This window comes from Canis lupus, chromosome 13 (assembly GCF_011100685.1).
Source record: "Canis lupus familiaris isolate Mischka breed German Shepherd chromosome 13, alternate assembly UU_Cfam_GSD_1.0, whole genome shotgun sequence".
NCBI classification, from domain to species: domain Eukaryota; kingdom Metazoa; phylum Chordata; class Mammalia; order Carnivora; family Canidae; genus Canis; species Canis lupus.
The window spans coordinates 19,807,556-19,822,378 of record NC_049234.1 but is presented as its reverse complement, the minus strand read 5'-3'; the positions used below and the strand labels follow the sequence as shown (position 1 = coordinate 19,822,378).

The window sequence follows — 14,823 nt, the reverse complement described above, 5'->3', positions numbered from 1 at the left end:
TGGAAGTTGATAATTGCTAATTATTATTACCATGGAATCTTGTCCTTTGTTCTAAATTCCTAGTAATCTGAAGTGAAAAGACTTAAATTAAAAAGTTGCCGAGATAGCCATGATCTCCCAAAGAAACATTGTGATTGACCTTCTTTCTCCGTGAACGTTATTTTTATTCTGCTATTAGTCACTCTCCTCACATCCAGACCTTCCTCCCTGAGCAGGGTAGCTGGAAGCAAGAGTGTGTGTGAGGTGTATGGTGGGGATAGTTTAACATTTCCAGGATCTGCCATATGGGAAGTGCATTATATACGTTGTCTCATTTAATCCTCATAAAATATGCATACGAGGCCATTATCGGCATGTTACACATCAGTGAACAAGTGCTCACAGCAGTTAAGAAATCTGTTCAAGTCCCTCAGCTCAGAAGTGGCAAAGCCCGATTTCGAAGACATGCTGTTTGGCTCTGAAGCCTCTGAGCTGTCCCTGCCACCCCGTGCTCCAGGAGAGGGTAGAAAAATAACCATTTTAGGAAGAGTTGGCACGAACAGAGAAAAAGAGATCCATATGCTGGGGGGGGGGGGTGCCCCATAAACAGAGTCCATGGAACAAAGAGGTATAAAGCAAGAGACCTAGTAGCTAAAGCAGTCCCAGCCTAGAAGCAGAGAATTTTAAACTGAAAGAGATGGTCTGGTTTTCAAGTTGGAAAGGCTGTTAGCAATAACTTTGTCCTAACCCGTTTTTGTTTTTGTTTTTAAGATTTATTTATTAATCTTAGACAGAGAGGGGAGTGGGGAGGAGGTGCAGAGGGAGAGGGAGAGAGAGGCTTAAGAAGACTCTGTGCTGAGCGTGGAGCCCGACCTGGGACTCAATCTCATGACCCTGAGATCAGGACCTTGAAATCACTACCAGGGTGGAAACCAAGAGTCGGACACTTAACTGACTGTGCTAACCAGGCACCACTGTCCCATCCCATTCTTAGACCCAGAAAGGCAAGTAATTCTTGCTCAAGTTTACTCAGATCTTTTGTTTGATACACACTTATTCTTACTTTGATGAGGTAATAAGAATATATAAAATCTTCTTTTAAATTGAAGTGTAGTCGACATACAATATTATATTTGTTTCAAATGTGTAACATAGTGATTGGAGAATTATATACATTATGAAATTATCACCATGGTATCTTACTGTTGGTCACCATACAAAGTTATTACAACATTATTAGCTATATTCCCCGTGCTGTATTTTTCATCCCTATGACTTATTTATAACTGGAAGTTTTTACCTCTTACTTTTCTTTACCAGTTTTGCCCATTCTTTCATTCCCTCCCACCTGACAACCACCAGTTGGTTCTCGGTATTTGCGTGTCTCTGTGTTTTGCTTTGATACCATTTTGCTTGGTATTTTAGATTCCACATATAAGTGAAATCTTATGTTATTTGTCTTTATTTGTCTGACTTATTTCATTTTGCATAATACTCTTGAGGTCAATGCATGTTGTCACAAACAGCAAGATCTCACTCTTTTCTATGGCTGAGTAATATTCCATTCTTTATATATATTTCCCTCATATCTTCTTGATCCATTTATCTGGCAATGGACTCAAAGATTGCTTCCATATCTTGGCTTTGTAAATAATACTGCAAAAAACATAGGGATACATATATCTTTTAGAATTAGAATAGCTACTGTTTTTAAAGATTCGCTTGCTTACTGTATGCAAGACACTTTTCTAAGCCCTCTGTATGTATTAATTAATTTCATCATTGCGACTTTGCCTAGGCAACAGCAGTATTCTTTTTTTGGAAATACCTACAGAAAAGGTACTGAAAAGCTTTGGTAAGACTGTCTCTTTGAAACTAATCTGCAGATTCTAGGTATTTTAGAGAACACGAGGTCAGTAGTTTTCAAACTGTATCCCTGGGGTTGCTGGGAACCTCACTCAGAGGTGTGGCTGGCGATAAGATAAAGGCGTAAAGTCTTGGATCTCAACCAGGCTGTAACCACACACAGAGCCTTTTTCAATTGTTTTATATTTTGTTCTTTGACTTGTGATTTAATCTGATCAGAGTGTCCACTGAATTTTGAAAGTTTAAAAAATGGGGCACCTGGATGGCTCAGCTGTTGAGCGTCTGCCTTAGGCTCAGGTCATGATCCTGGGGTCCTGGGGTCGAGTCCCATATGGGGCTCCCCGCAGGGGCCTGCTTCTCCCTCTGCCTCTGTCTCTGCCTTTCTCTCTGTCTCATGAATAAATAAATAAAATCTTTTTTAAAAAGTTTAAGAACTGCTGATGTAGATGACTTATGAGACCTGTCTGAAATAGAGGATTCAATGATTCTATTTCCTCAGTTTTTTGGTTTTTTTTTTTTTATTGAAATAGAATTGACATGTAACATTTTGTAAGTTTAAGCTATACCACATGTGGACTTCATCCATGTGTTTCTACTTCCTTCAGTTGTTACCAGTAACTTCTTTCCAGTCTCTCAAATTCTTCTTGTCATTTTGTAAACCTTTTCTCTCATGCTCTACAGAAGTGACAGTAGGGGACAGGATTCCACTTCAACACAGTTGCCCGACAGAGTAATTTCAGAATTGTGAGTCTTTTTCCCTGTATATTCCCCTTCTCCTTCTTCATGAGAAACATGATCAGTTCTTTAGAAACTGCCACCGCATTTGGCAGCAGGAAACTAGGATTGAGATGGAAGTTGTCACCTCTTTTTCAGGAGTCACGTTTTAATAAAATAGAGACTCATCCCAGAATGGTTGCATTTATGCTGGAGAATCTTTGGGTGCCAGGAAATTTGGATTTGTAATGGAAGTTGTCACTGAACAGCAGCATAAATACACTAGCCCCCCTAAAAATAAGTGTTCTGGAAAGGCTTTGCAGTGTGAAGCTCACATGGCATGAAGTATGGTATTAAAAACCTGTTTTCAACATAACATTTTTCTCCTTGGAAAGTTGATTGTCCTCATGGGCAGATTTCTAGCTTCAAGCATTCACATAGTATTAAAATGAAAGCTCTGCACCCAGAAACTGTGGAAAATGCCCACTGAGTATTCTCACAGCACAGTTAGCAAATCCACCAAACACTCTTTGATAAACGACAAGATGTTTTAGGGCTTTAGAATTACTGATACCTCTGTATACTCTTTGACGTGTGGGTGAGTTTGTGATTCCACCAGTAGAAGGGTCTGCATTTTACTGTTGCCATTCACTGTTAAGGTTTATTTTGCAAAGTTAATATTGTTTTTGAAGAATGATACTTAGTTATGTTCACATTTAAATGATGCTAGTCAAAGTTAATGGATCAGATCTGACTAGGTAAGTAAGATAGGCATTTTGGGAGGATCATTTGTAGCTTTTCCAGTCCGATTTAATGAACTAGAAAAGTAATTTACTAAGTATAATGTAGAGGCTGGAAGAAATTTATTTCAAACTCCCCAAACACTATGCTTTGAGACCATAGCTTGGTCACCTTGTAAGGTCCCGTATATTGCATTCTGTGACAATTCATTTTGATCTCTTAAAGATGCTGCTGTTCTGTTGGAAAAAGCAATAGGATAAAACTGGATTTTTAAAATATGTACCAAATGCCTAATGGGAGAAACAAGTCAGGTAGTCATTCACATTCTAGTGTAAATAGCTTTACAGGGGTTTTTTCTTTCTAGAAAGGGAGGTGGGTTTGTTTGTTTTTTTTTTAAGATTTTATGTATTTATTTGAGAGAGGGAGTGCAAATGAGCACCAGCAGGGAGATGAGCAGAGAGAGAGGGAGAGGCAGGTTCCCCATGAGCAGAGAGACGGACATGAGGCTCCATCCCAGGACTCTGGGATCATGCCCTGAGCTGAAGGCAGACTCTTAACCGACTGAGCCACCCAGGTGCCCCAAAAAGGGAGCTTTTGTCTGGAATTGTTGGAAGGAGCATGATCATGATGTAATGGATTCTTCCTGGGAGAACTTAGGGATGGATAGGAAAAGATGAGTTGAAATTGTTAGCACCAAAGGTATTCTTGGATTTCCTTATAATTTTTTCCTAGGAAAGTCAGTACTTTGTCATATTATTGCCATTTCCAAAGAATTCCTTTTGACAACTTTAGAAGCCAGTGAGACTGCTATGATTTTCCCACCCTGTGATTTACTAGGGTCTTACCATCTGGTAGGTATCATGCTAAGCACATTACATACACTGACTCAGTTCTATTTATTTATTTATTTATTCATTCATTCATTCATTCATTCATTCACTTGTTTATTTTTTTAAAGTAGGCTCCTCACCCAACTTGGGGCTTGAACTTACTACCCTGAGATTAAGAATCACATGCTCTACTGACTGAGCCAGCCAGGCACCCCGTGCACCGTCTCATTTAATCTCCACTCTGGCATTATGAGGTGAACCCTAGTTAATAGGCTCTAAATGGTGCTAATTCTCCGCTGTGATAAGCATTTTAAACATTTTAACTCAATCTTCACCATAATCCTCTGATATAGGTACTATTGTTTCCCCATCTTACAGGTACAGAAACTGAGATACAAAGATTCGCTGACTTGGCTGAGAGCTCACAGCTAGTAAATTGAGGAGCTATGATTTATGTTCAGGCATTCTGGCTCCAGAGATGACACTGTTAACCACTGTTGTGTGTGATAGTATCCTTATCAGTGAGCAAATAGAAGGACAGAGAATAATAACTCTCCCAGAGTCACATGGGCAATAAATAGTGGAGCGGAGACTCAGGTTCAGGCAGCCCATAAAACTGCATAACCTACAAAGCTCACCCCCCTTCCACAGCCCTGCACATCTTCTCTACTTTGATCATTCAGTCTTAAAGCCACTTCAAATTCTGTATGTTAGTAAGTTGAACACCAATAAAAAATAAATTAAAAAAAAAATAAGAAAAAGGTGTTACAGAGGTACTTATGACACTTAGGAAAAATATTATTGTTCTGAATTTGGTGATGATTGTGGTAATTTGTCTTCCACTCTTAAAAATGTGGGTCATTGATTGTGAATTATTTTCTTGTTCGAAATAAAGATTCACTTTCGGGTTTAAAAAAAAAAAATAAAGCCACTTCAATATAGATGTCAGTGTTGACACTTAAGAAAAGAAATGATAAGAATAGAAAGGGAAGAAATTAATTTTATCATTTATTCAACTTATTGCCTAGTTGAATTTTGAATAGATTTTGGATTGTGGTTTGAATCTTCACTAAATTTCCAGCATCAGAGACAACCTTAACCTCATCTACACCAGTGATTCTTAGTCCTTAATGAATGTATGGGTCACCCGAAGACCTTGCTAAAATGCAGATTTTAATTCAATAGGTCTAGGATGAACCTGAGACTCTGTATTTCTAGCAGACTCCCATGTGATGCTGACGCTCCTGGAACGTGATCTGTGCTTTGAGTAGCAAGGTTAGCACATGGAAGGTTTTGTTTTTGTTTTGTTTTTCCAAACTGAGCATAAAGATTTATCCTAGGGCCTAGAGTTCAAATTGGACAGAGGGAATTTTCAGAGATGGAAAAATGAACATGTACAGAGTTGGGATGATCAACACTGGGCAGAGGGAGGAGTGGCTCATGAGTGGCTCACTAAGACCTGAGCTACCCAACTTCCAGGATTGGAAGGGACTTCCAAACATCCAACTTGATGTTGGAATCCTCTCATATCTCTGCCAGGTCATTTCACCTCTAGAGTTAAGGAATTTTCTGTGCTGAATGGAACTAGGAGAATTTAAAGATGGTGCCCAAGTCACAGAAACAGTCTAACTGAAAGGCTGTGATGTCCCCTACTTCTCCAGACAGACATGTGCCTCCATAATACATTCCCAGAGCCTTTGGATGTTTCTTCAAAAGCTTTCAAACCTTCCTATTTCATAATAAAAACAATGTACTCTACCAGAGAACCATCTGGGATTGCTTCTTCCCCCGAGCATCTGCATCCCACTCTGAAATAATGATCTCAGTGCTGACTGGCAGGTGAGAAGCAGTGACAGCTGTTTGGCAGCTGGGCTGCTTCTTGGCTGTACTGATACCTGCTGGGCCCTTGAGAAAAATCAAGAATCCTGCGACCATGAATGGTTTCTTCTCATTTTGATTTCACAACCTGAACCCAAGACTCCTGTTGTCGGGTCCTCTGATTGGAGGAATGCCAGCTTCTCCTTTCCAGCCACTCTTCCTTCGGGCTGTGACGTGACAGTGCTGTGTTTTCTGTTTCAGGTGCCTGGGGAGAGTGAGAAGCAGTGGAAGCCAGCACTCGTTGTACTGACTGAGAAGGACCTTTTAATCTATGACAGCATGCCCCGGAGGAAGGAAGCCTGGTTCAGCCCAGTTCACACATACCCTCTTCTTGCCACCAGGTAGCCATGGCCCTGTGTTTGAGTGTGATATCTTTTTTTTTTTTTAAGATTTATTTATTTATTCATGAGAAACAGAGAGGAAAGAGAGAGGGGCAGAGACACAGGCAGAGGGAGAAGCAGGCTCCATGCAGGGAGCCCAACGTTGGACTTGATCCTGGGTCTCCAGGATCACGCCCTGGGCCGAAGGCGGCGCTAAACCGCTGAGCCACTCGGGCTGTGCGAGTGTGATGTCTTTGCGGTTTGAGATTGTTCTGGTCAATTATGATTATTTAAGTGCATTATATTCCTGCTTACTATTGCATCAGGAGCTGAGAGCTCTCCAGCAGATAGCCACACATCTTTATCCAGAGAGAATAGCCAAGCGCAGGGCAATGCAGAGACAAAAACAAACTGCGTATCCATCCTGAAGGAACAGTGACATCTGTGAGATGGTCACCTGCCTGGGTCTCCACTCCATTTCCTTTGAGACCAACTATGTGCATGTGTTTATGGTCTTGAAATTCAGGTAGGATTATCAGGCAAGAGTCTTCACTTTTGGCACAGAGATTGTCATATGGGCGTGTACTCGTGTGCTTTGTAATGTTTGCTCAGCACCAGAGACCCCATAGAAAATTCTTTCTCAATTGTGTGTTACTTCCTATGGAAGTGGGGCTGCCAGAGTCTATCTGTTTCTTAGGGCCTTCAATGTCCCTTATTGTTCATGTGACATATGTTATCTTAATGCATCATGTGCTTAAGATAACAGCACATGCTGAAGACCCCTTTTCAGAGGTCTCTATCCTGAACACAAAAGCTCGTTAAAACGGAGTCTTGCCTTCAAGTAGTTAGCAACTCCCAGACCTGGCTTCTGTTGCTGGCTCTTCCTGTATGTGCTTTATGATGATGGACGCAGCTTTCATTTCTCCTGTACCTCTCTTTCTTTACCTAGAGGGTAGGCATGCTAACATTATGTTTCTGGCCTCCCTGGCATTATGCTTGGCAATACTGGGCCCCAATGTCTGTAGGATGAATTCCTGAACAACATGGGACACACTCTGGAATGAGTTTGGTCCCACAGACAGAGAGCAGAGTGGACTGAGGTTTTGGAGCATCAGTCCTGAGTGAGAGAGAGATGGAGACAAGATGAGTTCTCTATTCTGGAGGGACTAAGATGCCACACAGGATATAGCTTAGGCTCAGGTGCAGAGAAGAGAGTGAGACCTGGAAGCAGAACAAGAGGGGACATGAGATTAAAATAGCAATGGTGTATGGAGCTGAAACTCCTTTAAAACCCCTCTTCCTTTCACTTATGGTGATGATGGAGAACAGCAAGGGTGACCTGAAGATGGCAATTATTGGCCTCAGGGTGAATAGAGGAGGAGGCCTTCAGGGGCCAGGGACCAAGCCTAGATCACGTAGATATTAATAAATAAATAAAATAAAATAAAACAGTAATTTAAGTTTTGGATATCCTAAGCCTCAAAGCCTTTGACAGGTAGCCATGAAAGCACTATTGATGTTTACAATAAAATCTCAATAATCAGAATCCAAACATCCTACAGTGGAGCTTCAGGCTGTGTTTTAGGTTCCATTCAGATTCAGCCCAAATGCCATCATGTTCCACAGTCTCATCCACAGTCCTCACCCACGGGCACTGATATGCAGATTCTGAGACATTCTCACAACTGGACCCAAAGAAAGATTAGACGATGGTCACTGTCTTCCAGGTACTAAGAAGAGAAATTGGACTCATGCCTCTTAGACTGATTTTCAGCCTCACACATCTAAGTACAGTAAAGTTCCTAGGTAATTCTAGGGCAACTTGAAAATAAAACTTACCCTAACGCATGGATAGCTTTTTTTCCTCATAGTTTCTGAGCATTCAGACATGGGGGCTGCCTTTTTATTCATGCACCCAATTCAGGATTTGAAAAATTCAGTTCTTCAGGCTACATACACTAGCCACGTTTCAGGTACTCAGTAGCTGTGACTATTGGCTACTACTTTGGACAATACAGATCAAGAACATATTCATCATCACGGAAAGTTCTATTGGACAGCACTACCCTAGGGCGTATTTGACTAGCTCAGAATCAGCAGCGTGTCAAAAGCTCAAGCTGCCTGATGGGAGGTTGTGTCGCAGGCTCTTCAGGCCATCTACACAAGCAGGCACCAGTGGCTCACGGGGAGGGATGCACAGGACAACAAATGGCATCGGAGTAGGTCTGGGTGGGGTACCAAAAGGTATCTGTTACAGGCTCACATGCCAGGTCTGGACCGTGAGCAAAGCACACGAGTAACCTAAACCCATGAGCCTGCATCTGCTATGGAAGTAAAAATGGAAACCCCTTCAGTGTGAACTGTGCTTAGTTAGAACAGAATATGCATCATAAAAAATCAGTGCCTTCCATCTCTATGTAAAGGAGATGCAGTGATGATCCTTGACATCCCAATTTACCACCTCTTTTCCAAATTACCCAGCCTCACCGTTGAACTGCAAAATCAACGTGTTACTGTATGTGTATGCTAGTCCTATGAGCAGTGATAAAATTCGGCTCATAATCATGACCCTGATCTCCAGCTGGTAACCGGTGAGGCAGAGGATGTCCACAATATGGAGGCAGCACTGGCTGTTTGTGCTTATTTCGTCCCCTTGAACTAGTACATATCTTGTCACCTGTTCCTGAGCAGCAGCCTGGAAATGTGACAGCTGGAGTTTCCATCTTAGTTTTCCTCCCGCCAGAAGAGTACTTACCCCGAGCTAATCACTGCACCTCCCTTTCAGAGTCCTCATGTGTTAGATGCATTGGTGAAATGCTGCTGTCTCTCCAAAGCCTAGCTTTGGAGATACACTTTGGGGAAATAGGTTTCTAACTGGCTTGTGCAGCAGCCACCATGGCTTCCATGCATTGACCATGGTCCTCTTCCCTCCACCATCCTGTAGACATGCCTAGAGAAAGACTGTTGGAAAACCAACAAAAAATGAAGAAAACAACCCTCGCCTTCACTGGAATCCCATAATCACACTGGGAGGACACAGTCCTTGTGTGGCTCCAGGCTATGGAGCTGGGTTCACGGCAGCTGAAGATAGAAACTCTTCTGTCCCTGCAGACAAAGCTGGCCGTTTGAGACGGGAGGCTAGGCTGAAGCTGTTTGCTTCTGGCAGAAAACTCGCTGCCAGGAGTAGTAGAGGTCAAAGGGAAACTCTGGATCCTTCCATTACAGAAGTTACCCCAGTTCTTCCAAGGGCTGCTTCCCCAGCCCCTTATTTAAGTTCATCAAGTGACTCATTTATTTCCCCTGAGTTCTCTATGGTCACATATGGCAGTGTGTCCTGCATGTATGAGTATTTAGGCACATAGCTTATCTAGAAGCATTATAAGTCTTTGACTGGGTTTTTCTAAAGAAAGGGACTCATGACTTTTTAAAATTGCTTTTTAAATAAAATTTTATTTTATTTAATTTATATTCAATTAATTTACATATAGTGTATTATTGGTTTCAGAGGCAGAGTTCAGTGACTCATCAGTTGTATATAACACCCAGTGCTCATTACATCACGTGCCCTCCTTAATGCCCATCACCCAGGTACCCCATCCCCCCACCTACCTCCCCTCCAGCAACTCTCAATTTCTTTCCTAAAGTTCAGAGTCTCTTATGGTTTGTCTCCCTCTCTGATTTTGTCGGTTTTATTATTCCCTCCCTTCTGTGCACTTCTGTTTGGTTTCTTAAATTCCACATGAGTGAGGTCATATGATAATTGTCTTTGATTGACTTATTTCGCTTAGCAAATACCCTTTAGTTCCAACCATGCCCTTGCAAACGACAAGATTTCATTTTTTTTATTGTTGAATAATATTCATTTGTATATGTAGACCACATCTTCTTTATCCATTTATCTGGCAATGGACATCTGGGCTCTTTCTGTAGTTTGGCTATTGTGGACATTGCTGCTATCACCATTGGGATGCAGGTGCCCCTTTGGATCATTACATTTGTATCTTTGTACTAGGTAAATACCTAGTAGTGCAATTGCTAGATTGTGGGGTAGCTCTATTTTTAAGTTATTGCAGAACCTTCATACTGTTTTCCAGAGTGGTTGTGCCAGCTTGCACTCCCACCAACAGTGTAAGAGCGTTCCCCTTTCTCTGCATCCTCACCAACATTTGAGTTTCATGACTGTTAATTTTAGCTCTGACTGGTGTGAGGTGGTATCTCATTGTGATTTTTATTTTTATTTTCCTGTTGCTGAATGATGTTGAGCATTTTTTCATGTGTCTCTTGGCCATTTGTATGTCTTCTTTGGAGAAATGTCTGTCCATGTCTTCTGCCCATTTCTTGACTGGATTATTTGTTCTTTGGGTGTTGAGTTTAATAAGTTATTTATCGATTTTGAACACTAGTCCTTTATCCTATAAAACATTTGCAAATATCTTCTCCGTTCTGTAAGTTGCCTTTTGGTTTTGTCAACTGTTTCCTTTGCTGTCCAAAAGCTTTTCATTCTGATAGCTCATTTTTGCCTTTGTTTCCCATGCCTTTGGGGATGTGTCTAGCAATAAGTTGCTGCAGCCAAGGTCACAGAGATCGTTGCCTGTGTTATCCTCTAGGATTTTGATGGATTCCTGTCTCACATTTAGGTCTTTCATCCATTTTGAGTGTATTTTTGTGTATGGCATAAGGAAATGATCCAGTTTCATTCTTCTGCATGTGGCTGTCCAGTTTTCCCAACACCATTTGTTAAAGAGACTGTCATTTTTCCATTGGATAGTCTTTTCTGATTTGTCAAAGATTGGTTGACCATAGGGTTGAGGGTCCATTTCTGGGTTCTATTCTCTGTTCTCTCTACGTATGTGTCTATTTTTGTGCCAGTATGATACTGTCTTGATGATTGTAGCTTTGTAATATAGCTTGAGGTCTGGAATTGTGATGCTTCCAGCTTTGGTTTTCTTTTTCAGCATTCTTTTGGCTATTCATGATCTTTATCTATTCATAAAAGTTCCATACAAATTTTAGGGTTGTTGTTCCAACTCTGTGAAAAATCTTTCTTCCCTGTGGTTCTTCAGAAGCACTGTTTTGCCTTATGTTGTGGTGACCACCAGTGAATTAATTCAAAGGCTGTCCTGGATCTAGTGTTCACAGAGTCATCAGAAGCCCCTAAAATGTGTTGTATGGTTGCCCTGCTTTTTCACTTAACATGATCTTAGAATTTTCCTATGATGTTTTGTACTCTACCTTCACTTTATTTTACTGTGTAGCATTCCATTACATGGATGCTCCAGGGCACAGACTCTGGAAACTTACAGCATGGCTCCAAATCCCAGCTGCTTACCAAGTTTTGGAAATTTGGGCAAATTTTGTAATCTCTTATTACCTCATGTCCCTCATCTGTAACGGGCATAATATTTGTACCTACCTGATAAGGTTGTTAAAAGGTTACATTAGGTAATGTAAAGTGCTTAGGATAGTGTTTGACATGTGGTAAGTGCTAAATACATTTAGTATTAGTACTCTTATTTTTTAACCTTTTCTCTATCTGGGGATTTGATAGTTCGTTGGCCACATTTTAAAAACAACTTCATCACACTGAAAACTTGTGAACAACTGAAATCCACAGGTTGTCATTATAGCACCTTGTGAGAAATCTTTTAAAGGTGATCTTGTCAGCAAAAAAATAGTAATAATAAAAATAAAGATAGATCAACAAACAGAAAGCCTGAAAAACATCTCCTTAAAAAATAAAAATGACTTTTTTTACTGGTGGAGAGGAATAATCACAGTATTGGATTTGACAACCCGGGTTCATATTCCAGGTTTGCCCAGGCAAGCCCCAGTTTACAGGCTGTGTGACCTTGAGCAAATCATGTCAATTCTCTGATCCTGTTTCTTCACCTGAAAACTAGGATCGTAATGTCTGTGACAGAGTGATTATGAAAATGCCAGGATGATGACCGTGCCTGTCAGCTCAGGCTGCCACACCAAAATACCGTAGCCTGGATAGCTGAAGCAACAGATCATTATTTTCTCACAATTGCGGAGGTTGAGAAGTCTAAGACCCCAGTATCAGTGTGGTTGGTTTCTGGTGAGAGCCCTCTTCTTGGTTTGTAGGTGGCCACCATCTTGCTGTGTGCTCATATGACTTCTTCTTTATGTGTGTACGGGGAGGGAGAACACTGGAGCTCTCTGGTGGCCTCTTCTTATAAGGACACTAAACCCACCAGAGCAGGGCCACACCCTTATGAACTCATTTAACCGTAATGACCACCTTGTTGGCTCTGTTTCTAAATATCTACCCTTTGAGGGTTAGGCCCTCAACATGTGAACTGACGGGGTGACAGTGGGACAGGATTCAGTCCATGGCCATGACAGAAGTACAGCCTTATTTAGTATCACAACTGGCACACAGCAAGTCTGGGCAACTGCCAATCCTGTTCCCTTCACCTTAGCAGTGCTGGGCAGCATTGTTCAGGATGTCAGACAGGCTTTTCTCTTGCCCAAGAACAGGCAGGGACCAGAGCCAGTAGGAAACAGGTTCTCCTAAAATCAAGTTACTTGCCCAGACAGTTCATTGTTGACTTGTTGATTTGTTTAGTTTTGGTTTGTTGTTTGTTGTTTTTGTTTTTGTCTTTGTTTTGTAGTCTCAGGCACATCAAATTTGTATTTTTTTCGAAGATGAAGATTTGATTGTGTTTCAAAGCAGTGACACTAGAAATGTTCACAGCGTGTTCTTGATGTTGACCACCAAGCAGAGAAGTGTATGAGCCGTCGCCTCTCCCACTGACAAGCATCGATGGTGCCTCTGTGCATCAATGGCACAATTTATAGCAGTGCATTTGAGAAGTTTTCCAACACATGATTTTAGCTATTCTCATCCCTCAGCTTTTATGAGTCTTTGGGAAAAATGTTTTTTGTTTTTTTTTGGTTTTGTTTTGCTTAGTCAAAGCTTATTTGATGTTGCTGACCACTTAAAAAAAAAAAAAGGTACATATACTCTTGCCCATATGGAGGAAGTGGGTTGGGTTGTTTTGTTTTTGTCTTTGTTACCGTCGTCATAATTGGTAAGTGAGATAGGCCTACAGAGAGTGAGGGTTGAGGTTGCAGTATGTCTGAAATTCTAGAGGAGATTTAACACAGAAATTCTGCATGCCCAGTCCCAGTGGTTGGCAAAAGACTGGGAAGCACAGAACTTGCAGAAGGAGTGATGCTGCCCTGAGCCCAGTTCTCCCCACTGTGGGCCCAAGAGAAGGGATAGGGTAGCTGGAGAAGAGGAACTCATGAATGTGCAGGTCACTCCTTTGATTCCACATGGGAGCCAAAGACACTGGCATTTCTATTAAACGTGTTGGGTAATCTTTGGTGCCTAAGGAACTAACCTGTTTCTACGTGCTAAAAGTAGTTGCTGCCTCAGGCCAGCCTCAGAAATTTTAGGAATGCTTTCCACTGGGGAAGTTGAGCCGTTTGTGTGTGTCAAACATTAAATTACAATCAGTTTGTGGTTTGCACACTCAGCCCAGTAAGCCTCTTTTCTCTTAGGGAATGTGAGTCTGTGCCATGGCATTCCCAAGGGAAGCATGAGAGGCTCTGCAAGCCCATGGATCCGCACTCTATCAAACTGAAAAGTTCAGGGTTTGTCTTCACATCCTTCCATCCTGTTTGGGCTCTATGTACCTAGAGTTTACACTAACTGCTGGTCCCCTCTCCTCCCTCCTATTAATCCAGCAGCTCCTTAGAGTCAGGTGGGAGATGAGCAGGGGAGATGAGCAGGGAGACTGGAACCCCTCAGCTCACACCAGAGGAGCTCCACGGTCTTTGGAGTCAGACACACTGGGAGTTGGATCCTGAGACCTTGACTTGCAATGCAGTTGTGGGAAAATATCAGTTCCTCTGAATCCAAGCCTCCTCATCTTTATGAAGGGCAAGAGTTTCTTCTGCTTTGTATGGTTATTGGTGGGACCCATTGAGACAGTACATGTAAGTGTTTAGCATATGCCTGAGACATGATAAGTGGTTGATAGATGTTAGCAATTAAGATTGGGAAAAATAATTGAAATTAATGTATGAATAATAAGTTTGATCCCACATATAATACTGTATTTATCATGGATTTGTAGTGTCTTAAACCAAAGTCATTGAGATATAAGGACAGGGCGAAGGAAGAGTTTGTTGATTTGTTTGTAGAGAGAGGGACGTGGGGAGACTGAAACCTCTCAGCTCACACTAGAAAGCTAGCTCTTAATGACACTTGTAAGGACGCTGCAGGTAGGTGGCCTACTGATGACTTCTTCTTTGGAGCAGGGATGTCCAGTTCAATTTAAGAAATGTTTAACAGTCCCCTGTTAGAGGCCAGCATTGTACAAAGGGCTGATGTTAGGGGGATTTAAAAAAATGCAAAACGGGAGGGGTAAAAGCCAAGTGTTACAAAAGCTAATTGTTCAGGTTATTTACTCATGGTTTCATTTTCCCAGTAAAAGAGTACAGATTTTATTTGTCATTACCTT

At 41.5% G+C, this 14,823-nt stretch overlaps 1 protein-coding gene across 1 annotated transcript in view; it reads left to right on the top strand.

The window, feature by feature from the left end:
- Positions 1-14,823, top strand: part of SNTB1 (syntrophin beta 1) — a 232,668-nt gene that overhangs the window by 194,130 nt on the left and 23,715 nt on the right. The window contains exon 4 of the mRNA XM_038555424.1: positions 6,210-6,349. Coding sequence (XP_038411352.1) covers positions 6,210-6,349 — 140 coding nt within the window. The remainder of the gene's footprint in view (positions 1-6,209; positions 6,350-14,823) is intronic.